A 16105-nucleotide genomic window follows, 5' to 3' on the forward strand; every position below is an offset into this window, starting at 1 on the left:
GCTTCAGTAGGATTTTCTATTACAGTAACTGAACGGTCACATAGTTTATCTCTCAAGATAGGCATAAGCTTTGTTAAAATGACTGGTGGTGGAAGAATAATTAGGCTATTACTAGGCTACTACTTCTATTGCTCTGTTAAAAGTCGTGCATTCAAAATTCTACTTAAGTCAAACTACAAAAGTTTAAGCATCAAACTTTCGGCCTAGGCCTACTTAAAGAACCAAAATACATGTAGGCTACTTATAATCCAAATGGCTTATTTCAAAATAGCCTAGCCTACTAAATGTATCGGCTATAATCTGATGCCTATAATATAACAGGTGGATATGTAGGCCTATTATTCATTTTGTAATTTTAAAAGAAGTGTTAAGCACAGTATCCATTAACCGTGAGCGAGGGAAACCAAAAGCCCTTCACGCATTCCAACACTCTCATGATCCCAGTCTACTTTACTACGCGGTGTTTAGAATTAAATAAAAGTCTGATTGATTTTGATCTTAATAAGTACTGCCACCTAAAACACAAAAAATATGGAGACAACCGTACAATATACAATATGGTTCAATCATGGGGGATTTTAATGTATGGTACAATCGACAAGAAGGAATAGATAAAATATATTGGAACGCGTCCAGCCATTTACGCAAGTTCCGTTTCCGTTACATGGGCGTGAACAAAAGGGGCATCGCTTGCCGCGTGCGCTCTCGCGCAGTGTTTTGCGTTACAATTAATGATAGTGCCCCGCATTCCTTATGTTTTGTTAACTTAGCTATAGTACATACTGCTAATATCAGTGGGAATGGAGGCGTTTAACCAGCTTTTGTTGGAATATCCTGAATTAATGTACAGTGGAGTCGGAGCTACGGCGTTTGTCGCCGGTGGAGCGCTGATATATAAAATTGCCACCAGGTAACGTTAACTTCAACGCTTTGCAACGCAACGCATGTTTTTAGCTAGCCAGATTCACGTCAACGTTAGTACAAGTGAGCTAACGGTGTTTAACATTTGCATTTGTGTTTTAAAACTGTGACATTCAATAAATAATCCTCAATTGTCTAAATATGTTTTCCCAAAAGTCGTCTATGTATCTAGCAATACTAGCCGAGCGCTAACTTTGCTAGCCGTGGTGCTAGTCTCGCTTTGCCAGACCCTCCTCCAAAGCGCGACCGTGGTGCTGCTAACTAGCTAATCTAAAGCCATATTGTTTTGCGACAGGAACGTTCAGATAAGTAACGTTAGTGGTTTGCACTACTTGAATGCACACACTTTCCGGTTTTGGGGCTTATAAATCTATGTGCAGACTTGTATACGCGATGATTAAACGTGATATTTTTGAGTCTATGCATTACTTAAATAACTTCAGAGTATTCCAAAATTTAGCTACAAGGACCTCGACATGATCTTCAACCTTGTACTCCACTTATTGTGTATGTAAGATAAGTAGGCCCTCATTGACATAATAGTGATGCTTGGGGGAGCCTCTGGATCCCACTGTGGGGAAACATTTGTACATCAGAAATACATAAGCATGTTTCAGTACTAGATTGTAACCCCTGGCCGTTGCAAATATTATAACGTTACATACTGGAAACCATTGCCCATCCCCTGATCAATATTGTTGCACACGCTGCGCTAAACCGTAAATATTCTTTCCCTTTCCCTTTTTATATACGTATGTTATTTTGTCGTAGTTTCTTTTTACATACTTTGAATGGTCACTTATCTATTCTGTTTATGTACTTGACTCCTAGCAGTAAATTCCCATGTTATTTATTCCCTTTTAATATTTTAATGTATGCACCTAAAACAAAGGCTTTCTTCTGAGTGGAAACATAATTTGGCAATAAAGATGATTCTGATTAACAGTATCATGTTACCTCATGTAAGACCTTCACCTTATTTACAGGAAGAAGCCAACCCATGCAAATGTGAACTGCTGGTTCTGTGATTGGAACACAGTGGTGCCCTATGGGAACAGGAACTGCTGGGATTGTCCCAACTGTGACCAGTATAATGGCTTCCAGGAGGTAAATGAAAGTACATGACTTCTGAATTATGTTCTAAACACTTCATTAAATTGCAGTATTAGTTTTTATTTTTATTTTCCCAGTGCTGTAAGATGTGTTTTTATACTATTCTTTTTGTTGATCTGTGTTTCAGAATGGGGATTACAACAAACCCATCCCAGCTCAGTACATGGAGAATCTGAACCATGGAGTATCTGGTAGCCTTCCCTCATCTGAGACACCCAAGACACTGCAGTGGGTCAACTGTCAGATGCTGCTATGCAGGAAGTGCAATAACAACCAGACTATAAAGATCAAGCAGTTGGCCTCATTTATCCCAAGGGATGATGTATGTACTTTATTTTCTATTCACTGCAACATTGTCTTAATTGTTATCATGACTAATAAATTCTGCTTTCATCATTTTTTTTATTTGTAGGAGAACTACGATGAGGAAATTGAAGCCTACAAGCACCACCTGGAGCAGACCTATAAGTTATGTAGGCCGTGTCAGACAGCAGTGGAGTACTACATAAAATATCAAAACCGTCAACTTCGAACAGTGCTCCTTAACCAACAGCTTCGGCGCAGCGGAGAATCAGACAATGGCTTTGTAAAGGTCAGTGCAATCCAAAGTCCAAAACTGCACACGCCTGACAAAGTGTGTGAATTCATTAATTGACATGAAACGCAGTAAGGCTTGATTAGTAACAACATGCGGTGGTGTGCAAATTGTTTACATTTCAGCCAGAGACTAATTCAAATTATCATTATACCCTAGATCTGAGCTTCCCTTGTCTACGAATTACCAGATATTGGCTGAAAAATTATGTTAAAGACCGAAAATTCTAATTGTCTCGTTTAAAATGACCCATCAATATAGTTCCCTCTGCACAATTTGAATTGTTTAAATAGGCCACAGTGAATTTCATAGTTTGTGTTCTGTTAAACAATGAAAAGTCATGTTTAATTCTTTAAAAAAATGACTGTAGCATATGCTACAAAGGAAAAATCTACATGTTACGCTCTCGCTCTAATTGAATGCAGTAGACTTAAACTTAACTAGTCGTATTGGTGACCAAATACCTCAATGTCAATATTGCGACAATATTGAATGGTTGACTATTGGTGCTTTAACAAAATGTTTTTTTACTCAATGAGATTTTTGATTAATAGTCTCCCGAAATTATTGAATGACTTAGTGGGTAAAGGTAAATAATAGGACAGCTAGAACAGTCTGGTAAGTGCAGAAAATTACATCACTTTACTGTAATGCAGCCTATAAAACCAGGTAAAGACAACCCTTGCCCTGTTAAGATTGATCCAAAATCTAAGACAACATCTAGTCTCATATCGCGATATCAATACATCGATATGTTGCTCAACCCTACTTCCACGTGTATTGTTGCCTGTCTCTTCTTGGAATATGTCAACATTAGTCTTTGCATAGCTTATTGATTTTCATTTGTGTTCAGTATTTACATTAAAAACATCTTCTCTCTCCTGCAGAGCTCCTATTTTGCATCTTCTCCTACGGGGGTCATACTTTTACGGGCCCTCGCCTTCCTGATATGTGCTTTCCTAGTTGCTACATCTTTGTGTGACTTGCCATACCAGCCAACTTCGCTTAGTGACCCGCACACATTAAGTGGTGGGGTCATTCCTCCAAAACCTAAACCCCACAATGAATCCACCCCCAACAACGAAAGCAGTGGAGGCGTACCTGAATGGCAGGGTCTGCTGGAGCTGATCCCAGACAAGGCCATAGAAAATGCCAGGCTGGTGTGGCAGCATGGAAAGGAAAACCAGCTGGCTGTAGTTTCCATTGGCCTGTTGACATATCTCACTAGTATCTTCTTAGCAGGACCTGTGAGGTAGGCAGTCACCGCCTCTTTGTTTGCCTTTGCAAAGGTCATTGCAGACAAATTTGATTTAAGCAAAAACAAACTCTGCAAGCTTTTGTTTTACTGCGTTTTCAGGTTGAGGAGAATTGATGCTGTGGCCTCTGTCCTGTGGTTCATCATCCTGTGCCTTCACCTGGCTGAGAGCTACATGACTGATTCCTCTGGCTGGATGGACACTGCCAAGCTCAGTACTGTCTCCCTCTGTTGCCTAGTCAGCCTTGCTGCTGCTGTGGCAACTCGCAAACCCCTGGGTCCAAGAAGAGCCAGATATCGAAGGTCAGAATCTGAGCAGTAACGTTCAAATTGTGTTTGAAACATGGGAATTTGTAAAGAGTCCTCTTTCCATGAGAGGCTTGTGTTCACTAGAACCAGTACAAAATCTATAGGTGTTCCGGAACAGAACAGTGGGCAAGCTGTTTTTAATTCACTGTCTTTTTTCTTTTCTTTTCTTTTTTTTTTTTACTCGTAACCCCATCTTTTACTGCTGTGTGCGAATGATTGTGAGGTAATGACATGTGAATGGCAAACTTTAAGTATAAGATTGTGTGTGTGCCCCATGATTGGAACAAAACACCAGTGCTACTTGCTGCAAAACCTCACCTTCAAGCACACATGGTCTACAGTTGTCTGTGTGTAAACAGACTGTTTTTAATCTTTAAGTAGTAAAGGGTATTGTTACACATAAAAGATGTGATGTGAACAGCTCACAAATCTTAATCCATCTGGTTGGTAACATAATTGTCTTTGACTCAATGATAGATTTTTCAACGAGAAACTGACTAGGGAGACTTCCAGCAATCATGTAATCAAACATTAATCAATAATTACTATATTAAGAACCCAACACTAATAAGATATATTAGTTATATGCTCTTCAGAAGACTTTTCACAATGTTTTGTGGAAAATTACTCTGTGGCTTTTTTATTGCTAATTCTTTAATACCTATAACATGTGGTGGACTGACTGTTTTTTAAGCTGTATTGTAACATTCAAGTACCTAACTAGTACTAAACTATGTATTCTACACTATGCTATAAAGTTAACAAGCATTTAGAATGTACTCATTTATTTATTAACGCACTGTAGCTTTGGGTTGGAAATCACTAACTACAGCTCATTGCATGTGAAGACACTGTAGGCCAACCTCAAGATTCAAAGAGTTTTTGAATAGTTACATCCCTCCTGTATTGCGCCACATCATCTACAAATTCTGAACAAAAAGTGTTTTAACCTTAATATTTATTTACAACTGGTGTCTGTAGGAATCTCGTAAGAACCCAACATCAGTTCTGAAGCAACTGATCAGTTCTAAAAGACAGTCCTGACTGAATGACTTCCATGTGTGATATCTGATATCTGCCGTTGCATTTTTATCCCAAAACAACTGCATACAAATTCTGTGAATCTTGATCAATAGTTTTAACTGTACCCTGTTTCTTTACAATGGAAATGTTAAATCATAGTAGCGCAAGGTCCATGTGCTTATTGCATTTAAAAATATAACTGCTTAATAGTTTATCAATGTTTTCCCCCAAATTGTTAATTTAATAGGTCTTGCTATTTGCTACTGACTGCTCTTCTCCGTCCCATTGCTGTGATCTTATATACTTGCCTTGTATTATTTGGGGTATGCTTCATTTTTTTTCCCTTTTCCTTGAAATTAAGCATGACCTTCACTGTGAACCAATGATCCCCTTTCTGCTTTGTATACTGTATTTTAATTATGTTTTTGAAAGCGGATGCTTACAAATAGCACCCACCTGGCCGGTACTTGTCTTGGCATGCAAACATTATTAAGGGCTCAACTCTGCGACTGAATATTATATTTAGTGGGAAATGTAATGTAAACTCCAAGCAGCAAGCAAGTGCTCTGCTGAGTGGGTAAATCAAAGTAATAAGACTCAGTGTAGTTTAACATGTTGCGCTCATTTAAGATAAAGCACTGCAAACGCAGCAGCATTACAAGTAATCTTTGCACGTTATTGTATTATAAACACTGGACTTACTAGTTGCGGTCCACCTCTCACCAAATTATTTCCATTAACCGGTTTTGTTCTACTTTGATTGAATGTATTGTAGTGAAGAGATAATTACTCCACAGTAATATGAACATGTGTTACAAACTAATAGCTGTATAAAGTGTTTATTGATTGTATTAAGCTGGTTTAAATTGCATGTCGTGTTGTCCTTTAGTTGGCGTTATGTTCTCAAACCAGCGCCTTTGGTGTAGTAGTCTCAAAGCTTTGTGATTTTATTTATTTTTATTTTTATTTTTGCAACAAAAGTACTGCCAAATGTAAGACTTTAAATATGTTGTTTGTAGGTTAAAATCTCTACAACTCAAACATAGTAGTTTCCATGTTTCATGAATTGACTTTTCTCTCTGAAAAATATAATGCAAATATTTCAATGCTTTGTAGTGCACTAGCATGATAAATTACACTGATTCATGATGGTGTTTTAATAGTGATAGCTATTAATTTATCATACCATAGCATATATCAGTAAGTGTTATCACCTACTTTTCTAACTTTCATAAACTGCACCATGTGACAAACTGCATCGTAAATACTTGACAAAAATAACCCTTGTAAAAGAGAGAATTGATTTTACTGGGTCTTACCTTGTTAAACATGGATTACATAAAAACATAATTTTTTTGCCTTCATCCACCCTGATGAAGTCCATATAACTGAAAACATCCAGTGGATAACGTGTGGTGTACTGCAGAAGCGCAGTGTGACATGTTTTAAGTTGGATGGCCTTGCATTTTAGCTTACAGAGGTCTGCTGCTCGCTGTGTGCATTCTCAAAGTAAGAAAAATATTTTATATTGTACATTTTTTGTTTGCATAAGGTACATCTAAAATGTATTATCTTTGCCAAAGTTTTTTAAATGCCGTGCTAGAAAGTTTGTGTTCACTATGAATTCCCAGGTTGCATGGTTATGCCATGATGTATGCATAATATCTAGTGAGTAATATTATCTGATTCTAATCAAATTCTGTGTTTTTTTTAGAGAATTCCTGTAGCTACCTGTTGTGACTGTAAACTGTCATTTGTGTCAAGCATTTATCTCTGGAAGCACTACATTCAAACTTTTGTTAATCATAAGCTGACAAATGTAGCATTATATCGATACTACAAACATTTAGTGGTACTTAACAGTGATGGCTGTAGAACTACCTTTTTATTCTTTTTACCATGTTTTTACTGCTCTGTTATGGATATCCAGTATGTAGCTTACAAGATGTCATTTATAAATGTTTTAGCAATGTGTGCAAGTATGTTGAGTGAACACTAAAAGACTTGAGTTTGTGGTGAGGTTATTATGCCAAATATTTTTATATTTTATGCACAATAAATCAATTATTTGCAATTCCAAACTATAGCCTAAGTAAGCTAATTAACTAGATCTCAATCTGATCCATTAGTATATGTTTTATATCTTGTTTAGTAGCCTCAAATGGAACTCTGTCCATGCTGATAAGGTTCCATACAGCATGCATACTGTACCCAATGAGACGCACTGCATTTTGAGTGCTCAGATGCTGAAGGTGGGTGTCTTTCCATTAATGCCAGGCTCCAATTTGAAGACTTGGTAGGAATCCTTGCTGTAAATGGAATGTAATAAACAACTGCTGAAAGGATACGTCTTCTGTTTGTTTTCAACACAAGCATACTGTCTTGTTCACTTGTGTATGTTTCTCCCCAGTTTTTAAAGGAAGTAGTTTTGTTTCTCAGCATTGGAGTCAATGGAAAATATCACCTCAATGTTGACCAGGACAACTGTGATTCTATATATTTTTTATTGTTCTTTCTAGAAAGGCAAAGCTTAATTGCCACTAAAGGGAAAACTATTTTCACAAAAAACGTGGGTGGAGTTGAGGGGCATCATTTCTTCTGGAGCTTTGGTTCCGTAGGAGCTTTCTGTTGCTGCATGTTGTCCGACAGCTGCAGCATTTCAGTGACAGCTGCCATTAATAACGTGCTAACATTAAATGGATATCAGAGCTTTATGATACAGCGTTTCTGCACCGATTTGATTCCAGACTCTCCTTGCACTTGAACATATTCAGAGTTGATGTTTTACTGTCACCAATGTGGTATATTGACATTGGAGTGGAAAGACTAAATCCCATTTTCTCTTTACACATGAAATCAAAAATTCAAAATTCTATGTCCATTTGTAATGCTGTTTACTTTAGCTGTAGTATTACAACCTTTTGACATTTTGCTTATACTTTTGGATTTCAGGTAGTAGACCAGTGCATTGCTCTTGTGTTGCAGATACCTTGCAGGCAGCGCTGCAGTGCCCCCCTTTAGCAGCCAGCCTCCCAATCTGGCAGACTCCTTCGTCCCCGTCCCGCCACCCAACATCGCCAAGCTTATCAACCGCCATCAGCAGAGTCCTTGCGAACGCAAGGCTTCCCCCTCCTCCCTGCCTGGGCGCCTCAGCAGAGCCCTCTGTCTTGGCACCATCCCTTCGCTCACCAGGACCGGTAACATTAAAATTATTAATTAATCATCTGAGGATTATGCCTCTTGGCATAATATGAACACGATGAATGTGATTAGATTACTGCCTTGTCATTTTTTTGTGGTCTCGTACCTACAAAAATGATCACTGAAGATATTTCACACACGAGTGCAAATCACTTTTCAAGTAGCTGGCCACTACCTTCAACGGAGCTCACTTCTCCCTACAGTTGTTGACGCATGGCTTCCCATAGCTGCTCAGACACGTTTGCTCCTAAGTTCCTTCTTGCAATGTACAGCCTTGTATACAGACAAGATTTATAATTGATAAGATTTAGTAGCTTTACTTAAGTTAATGTAGATATGTCTGAAGGATTGGCGTTTCTTAGCAAAGATGGTTAAATGCACAAAACAAACGGTATTCTACAGTTTCAGTAAAACTTGTCAGCGCCGTATGGAGGTCAAACTGTATTATTAGTACGGTCTTTTTACTACGGATTTCTTCACTTATTGGCCAGGATGCACACAGATACAGATATATATGCAATAAGCTAATATCTCAACCCTAGTCAATTTATCGCTTTAGTTCCATTTTATGTATTGTATGATAAAATCTCATAGGAATATGCATTTGACATTAATCATGTGTGTTTTGATGCTACTCCTACTATATTTAATGCTGTCCTAAATTCAGCTTTATTTAGAATTTTTTTTGTTTTGTTTTTTTAACAGCTTAAGCGATCAATTGAGAAAGTCTTTGCCAGATTAGTCAATGAGTCGTGTTTCTGCAGGTTTAAAGTATCCATGACAAGGTGCTCTTTGGATGCTCCTATATAGGCCTTAGTGGTCCCCTAATACCATATCTGAAGTCTCCCAGAATTCAGCCTTGGTGCAGAATTACTATTAATTATTAATAATCCCTGGGTCATGGTTGTGGTTAATGGGGAGATTGTATATTGTGTGTTTTCAGATTCTGGTTACCTGTTTAGTGGAAGCAGACGAGCCTCACAATACAAAGACTCCCCGCCCTCAGGTATTAAAACTCCAGGTGATTTTGGGGTATACACTCACTCTATTTTAAACAAGTCCTAACCCTTTCAGAGCACCTGTTTGACATTTAGCTTTTTCGGCACAGACTACTTTTCCTTGATGACTGGGAGCCGCCCATCATCCCCAGGACCCTCTCCAACTCCTTCAGTAGCTGGGTCAGTTACATCCAGTTCAGGTTCTGCCGGACGGCGCCCCCTCATCAGCCCTGCTCGTCTCAACATCAGCGGCCGGAAACTCCGGCTTTTCTCAACGGAGCCAGACCCCACACTCATGTCCCCATCTGTGTCTTCTTCACATTTTCATGTAAAGTCGGCCTCTTCCATTTACAGTGGATGCTGTTCACCTGACATATCACCCTTTCAAAGCCAACATGGTAAGTACAGCTTAGCTTAAAATGTTAAGACAAATGTACATTGTGTTGAGTTTTAGCAACCTGAATTGTTGTCTACCTCAGTGTCATTCATGATATTACCACCAGATGGCAAACATTCCCATATAGTTGCTTTACAGAGCAAAGATTTCATGTACCTTATCAACTTCATGATTAAGAATTCACGATTTACTTGGTTCCATTGCTTTGCAGATTTGAGTTCTTTGTTAAGGGATGGCAGTGTAATTGAAGAGGAAGAGAAGCGAGGCAGCTCCTCAGGGTCCTCCACATGCCTGGTTGGCACTACTACACAGGGACCTGAGAGCACCCCTCCTCCAAAAGGTAAGCAGTCTAATTGAAAGATGGCAGGGAGATGGGTCCACTATCTGTCGGACATTGCATGTCATTGCAAAGAGATGCCCTCTTAAAGCAATTTCAATTTAAGCGACGTGGAGTAAAAAATATGGAAGGGTCACAGTGGGAATCATTTTTCCTGAAGTACTTTAGCCTTCCCCTTGATCCGGTCATACTGCCAGTTAAGGGAAACGCTCTACAGATTCTACAGAAAGGAGAGATAATGTAACTGTAACCAGTATGTGGTACTACTGTACTAAGTAAAGGGTGAGAAATGAGCAAATGCATGTAACTGTAAGGATAGACCAGAATCAGAAGACTTCAGGTATGTCGTGGGCCCAGAGGGTGAGAAACCACAATGAAATACAAGCACGTAGCGCTGCTGCAGAGGTTAAAGGCATACAGTACATTCAGAAAACATTCAGACCTTTAATGCTGGTGTTGCAGTTTATATAATTTTTTCCTCCCATCCATCTGTACCCGATACCTCAAAATGTTAAAGCAAAAACAGGATTTTAGATTTTGTTCCAAATTTGTAAAAGAAAACCACCACTAATATGCAACTTAAACTTTAGCTCAGGTGCTTCCCGTTTCTCTTGATCATCTTTGAGATGTTTCTACACTATGATTTGAGTCCATCTGTTGTATATGCAAAGTAAAACTGTAACCCTTACAGTTAGTAAGAATACAATAAAGCATGTAAACATAAAATATACGTACTGACGATGCTGCCAACAACAAACGGGAAGATGGATGCAGATTATACAGAGTCTCGTAGCAGAGTTACATCAACTTCCTGACCAAAGTTGCATGACATGAGTATAACTGTAACAGAACAACGGGCGCATCCAATCTTAAAATGGTGTGCGCCGAGTTGAATGACATTTCGTCTGAACTGTTTGCAACCTAGCCCTGAGGAATGTTTTTCTCGTTTGTTGGTCAGTGTTGTGTCACAGATGTTACCCAATCAGCAGCGACGTGTATGTAAACTCGTGGGATTAAAATAAACTGTGTGTTCAAAGCACCCCCATTTCAGATTAAATAAACGTTTTAAATGTATTATGTCTATGTTTGTGGGGGCTGCCACTGGTCTCAAATGACATTGTCATTGAGCCATCCACGTGTACTCTACCTAAATTTGAGACCTGTATCAGTTCTAAAAGAAAATGTATTGACTGACTGTAAAACATTTACCCAAACCTGGAAAACCTCGCCACATTGATGATGCATAATAAATGATGATTCTCATGAACTTATTTTGCTTACGCTCCAGGTTTCGTTAAGCGTCTCATCTGGCCAGGGCTTTTGTTAGTGAGCCTGACATCCAACCTGTGCTTCGCCTGCCTCTACATGTACCACAACTGGAGATGAACTGTTGATGGGTCTGCTGCTGTTCTCTTGTGACCTGCACAGAGTGAGTCGGCCTCTGGCCTTTGACAACCCTGTCGTGTCTGTAGACCTGGAGGTTATTCAGCAATGCCAGAAAACATCACATTTCTGGCAGCTATTTATTGTTTGCTGATGCTTATGGTGAAAATACAGATGTCAGATTTTCAACAGTATACCTCCCATTTCATCGGAGTTAAAAAAAAAAAAACTGGTGAAATTAAATATTACCCCTTTGAATTTGAGATTGACGTACGTTTTCTTTTCTTTTTAATCTGGTCTTGTTGGGTGTTGTCCTTTAGTTTGTCACTGCTCCTTTTACATGAACACAGGTACGTATGTAATAGATTTAAAAGGCTCAATTCTTGCACTGATGGTGTGAAATGTGCAATAAACATGTACTGTTCAGTTGATGCTGCTTGGACACAGAGGGCCATCTCTTACCTACTTAGACTGATTGTGATGGCTGCATTACATCTCCATACTGAATAACATTTGTGGTTCTCTACAATAACCATAAATGTAATCTTAAACATTAAGCAGCATGATACGTTTGTGGCGTATAGTTAGTTTGCATTTAGAATTTGTTTTTACAAATTTTCACTTAATAGTGTTATAATTTCCAAGCACTGGTGTTGCCATTGTCTCTCTATGTATATTCAGCTGGGAAAGAGTGGCGTGTCAAACTCTATCTGATTTTGTTAAACCGTTTACAGTCAACATTTTTTGATGTTATGGTCATTAATATCTCATACCAAAGTGACACATGTCTCAATCAGTCACTACAGAAATAGTTCTTTCACTTAACCATTTCCTTTTCCATTATCTTTTATGGATATCCTGTTCACAGGCTAGTGTGTAAGGGGGCAAAACTCCTAAGGTCAAGTGCAATATATACGTATATTAAAAAAAAAGTTTTTATTTCCAATCTATAAAAAGAAATCATGTTCACATTGACATACTGTATTTGCATAAAAATGGCAGATTCAGATTTTACTCCTAATTGAGCTGTGAACTAATTTATACAGAACCTTTCTTAAAACGTGTGCTCAAACATCTACACATTAATTTGGAATAAATTTGCACTTGTTTTTATCAGAAGTGTATGTCTACTTTTTGTGTTTGGTTGTATATTGAATTTGTGATTTGAAATGGGTGTGTTAGAGCTGAGGAGCACAGATGTTTGATTATTGTGAGTGTGTATGTTGAACACGAGTTACGGAACGTTGTACATATTGGACATGTGTAAGATGTGTATAAACAGGTTAGCTAGCTTATTTCACTGTTAGGCTTTGGGGTGTTAATATTCACAATAGTTTCTTTCAAATTTTCAAGTTTCGAAGTATTGAAATGTTGAAAGACATCACACTTGATTTTTGAGAGGAATCATTTTGTCCTATTTGAGGAAATATCAGGTTATGTGGTTTGCCTCAGACAACTAATGCTAAGTTGAAAGTGCAGTTTATTTGAAGTTCTTACCTTGAGCCAAAGTAATAATTAATGAAACTAATGTAATACGTCCACTTTCTGAGAAAAACTAAAACCTGCTACTGATAGACATCTAAATAACTGGAAGTTGATTAATGGTTTAGACAACTATCATTCGACAACCTTATAATGAATAATAGTTTTTTAGAGGTAATGTAACCTTGCAACATACTGTATACAGACGTGTGCATTTGTACTTGATGTGTAACCTGGTGTATGTTTATTTTCTCTAATGAAGGCTCATTCATTAAAGGATCATGTACATGTTAAAATGTAAAACTTCTTTCAACCATCTTGAGACAATTAACCTTTCAGTTGAAGATCAAATGAATGTTTTTGAGTTTTTATTTAAAATGGAACGAAGTATGTTGTGCACACCATTATGTCAAATCAAGGTTTATCCTTTTCAGGCTGACAAGAAGTATGAATTCATGTTCTATCGCTATTTGTTTGAAGGGTTGTTATTCCACTGTTTAGCAATGCAAATGTTTGGTGTGGTCTGTGTGAATGTAAGGAACACTGGCTGATTTGGTCTGGACTCATGCTTTTTTAATAAAGTTGTGTTTCTCCATTAAGTGTGAGTTTAAGTATTAACTATCTCCTTATCCAGGTACATAACTACTAGATAATGTGCGAAGCCTGGCTTGGTAAACAGAAAGTTAGCATCATTAAGCTTACATCAAAGCCTTGAGGGAAGTTAAGACATTTACAAGAAAACAATGCCATAGGGCACCCAGATATCTCAGTGAGTAGAGCGGGTGCCCATATACAGAGGTTTGCTCCTCGACGCAGCGGGCCCGGGTTCGAATCCGGCCTGCGGCCCTTTGCTGCATGTCTCTCCCCCTCTCTCTCCCCTTTCACGTCTTCGGCTGTCCTCTCTGACTAATAAAGGGATAAAACCCCGAAAAAATTTCTTAAAAAAAAAGAAAACAATGCCATAGAAATTAGACTGAATTTGACTCCGTTAATGAAGGGGCAACTATAAGTGCATTGCTGATCAAACAGCCAATGACAAATTAAAGGCTTTGGATTTAGATAACAAGTTTAAAACAAAAGTGTAGAGAGGCACTCAGTACCTACAAATGTCCTCCCCCAAATCACAAATGGAATTTCCAAAACTGTTCAGTTTATTGTGTTAACACTGAGCTGATAAATATTTGAATTAGGCTGCTATAAAATAACTGAGTATTTTTTATTTATCTATTTTTTACTAAAAAATACAATTTCTGGTGCTATATAAAAGTGGTCTAATGACACAATTTACAGAAAATGTATACATTATATAGTATGCTTTAAAAATGACTACCTGCAGGTAGTAAAACATTAAGACTTGTCTATTAAGTCCTCTGACATACCTAGAATTGACTAATTAAAATCTTTGACTACAATGTTGTTATGTTCAGCCTTCCTAAATTGCTTGCTTATGAGTGGATCAACACACCCAAATCATTTAAACTTTTAATTGTCTCAACTTGTCTAATTGGAACTCTTGATGATGCTATTTTTCTCGTCTTACTTCTCTCTTTGACACAATGGGTTGTGTTGATTATCTACCTTAAACATCTATTAACGGCACAATACTCAATCAATCAATCAAAATGTATTTATACAGCACTTTACAACAACCAGTAGGTATCCAAAGTGCTTAACAAAATGAGTAAAAACATACAACAGAAAGAGTAAACATAGAGAACAGTAAAATCAGAAAAGGTTACAAAGAAACAAAAGAATACAAATTGTCACACCACTGCTACGTATTAGAAGCCAGACTGAACAGATATGTTTTAAGTTTGGACCTAAAAAGAGTGACATCTGTAACAGTACGTATACGTAATACTGGACTATGATTACCAATTACCAATAGCAACCTCCTACTGTATATACGTATTATTCAAAAACCAAACCGTGTAATTTAAAGTCCCTTGGTATTGTTTCAAAAGTTGGATCGCTGTTTTCAGATCAATGAGACTAAATAGGCAAAAAATGGTGTCATCTGTGATTTTGATCATTGGTAGTCAGGTCCAGTGTCTTAATTCCGAGGATTATTTTTAAGCCCTTCCTATTATATCAATCAGAAGAAGGCTATTCATGGCTCAAAGGAATAGTTGGAGATTTTGGGAATTAAGCTTATCTGCTTTTTTGCTAATCTCTCACATCTGTCTGTTCAATGTGGAGCTGAAATCAGCAGATAGCTTAGCTTAGCATAAAGACCGGAAATGGGAAAACATCTACCCTGGCTCCACCTGCTAGCACCTGTGAAACTCAGGGACTTCCGCTTTACAGCTCATTAGTTTAATCCATACAAAAACAATGTGTAAGAATGACGATGTTATCATTCCCCTTTAGGATTTTTGTTGATGTTGCATACGTCATTTTCTAGCATCGCATTTGGCGTTTTTATATGTTAATCTAACCTTCCGGTATTATTTAAATTTGTACTTAATCTTTTCAACTCAGATGGTCTTTTGAGATTAATTTAATCTTTTTCTTGAGAATTTCCTTCAAAATGACAACACCCTTATATTGCACAATCAGCCAAGAGAGATAATTAAAAAAATTATATTATTTAAAAAAGAATAAAAAGCACTTTTTTTTTATTTAAAGCCTTGACTATTGTTCTCTGGCTGTGAGGGCCAGAACAATGCTTATACAGGAAGTCAAGACCGACCACCCCTCCGCCCCCCCTTACCTGTGGGTAAATAAATGGGTCACACTTCTGAATATCACATGACCAACCTATTATGTGTTTGCTCATTTTAGGGTAAATATATATAATATATTGTCTTAAATATTTGTTTGTTGTTTTCCTCCACTGAACAGTTAAGGATTATGGCGATGCAGTTTCATTTAAACCCCAGCACAAACAATCTGAAGTCTTTGACTCTGATGCATACAGTTTGAACCTTCTGTCCAAAACAACATTGTACCTCTTGTTTACTGACAGGTTTTATTGTAAAAAATAAAACTGAAGGGTGGGAAGCAGGTTTAAACTCTGCAGCTCTAGCCAAAAGTTTCTCTTCTGTACAATCACTTCCTGTTTTCACCAGAGCTGCTAGACCACCGAGAT

The 16105-nt window shown here is 37.8% G+C and overlaps 1 protein-coding gene across 2 annotated transcripts; it reads left to right on the forward strand.

The window, feature by feature from the left end:
* Nucleotides 1–641: 641 nt before the first annotated feature.
* Nucleotides 642–13613, forward strand: tmem201 (transmembrane protein 201). Of its 2 annotated transcripts, XM_034877232.1 has the most exons (11): nt 642–910; nt 1908–2028; nt 2162–2356; nt 2447–2626; nt 3517–3881; nt 3987–4187; nt 8202–8413; nt 9361–9423; nt 9526–9813; nt 10024–10152; nt 11438–13613. In XM_034877232.1, the coding sequence occupies exons 1-11, from the start codon at nt 801–803 to the stop codon at nt 11533–11535; spliced, it is 1962 nt and encodes a 653-aa protein (XP_034733123.1). In that variant the 5' UTR covers nt 642–800; the 3' UTR covers nt 11536–13613. The 2 variants fall into 2 exon arrangements, with proteins under 2 accessions (XP_034733123.1, XP_034733124.1); XM_034877233.1 differs by lacking the exons at nt 8202–8413; nt 9361–9423; nt 9526–9813; nt 10024–10152; nt 11438–13613 and adding an exon at nt 5026–5140.
* Nucleotides 13614–16105: the final 2492 nt, after the last annotated feature.

Source organism: Etheostoma cragini, chromosome 7 (genome assembly GCF_013103735.1).
Source record: "Etheostoma cragini isolate CJK2018 chromosome 7, CSU_Ecrag_1.0, whole genome shotgun sequence".
Taxonomy (NCBI): domain Eukaryota; kingdom Metazoa; phylum Chordata; class Actinopteri; order Perciformes; family Percidae; genus Etheostoma; species Etheostoma cragini.

What these genes read in the sequence shown, in the direction of transcription:
- tmem201 (XM_034877232.1), top strand. Translation starts at nt 801, where the DNA reads ATGGAGGCGTTTAACCAGCTTTTGTTGGAATATCCTGAATTAATGTAC. An exon ending in ATATATAAAATTGCCACCAG is followed by an intron (nt 911 to 1,907) that starts GTAACGTTAACT and finishes CCTTATTTACAG; the next exon opens with GAAGAAGCCAACCCATGCAA. An exon ending in AGAAGAGCCAGATATCGAAG is followed by an intron (nt 4,188 to 8,201) that starts GTCAGAATCTGA and finishes CTTGTGTTGCAG; the next exon opens with ATACCTTGCAGGCAGCGCTG.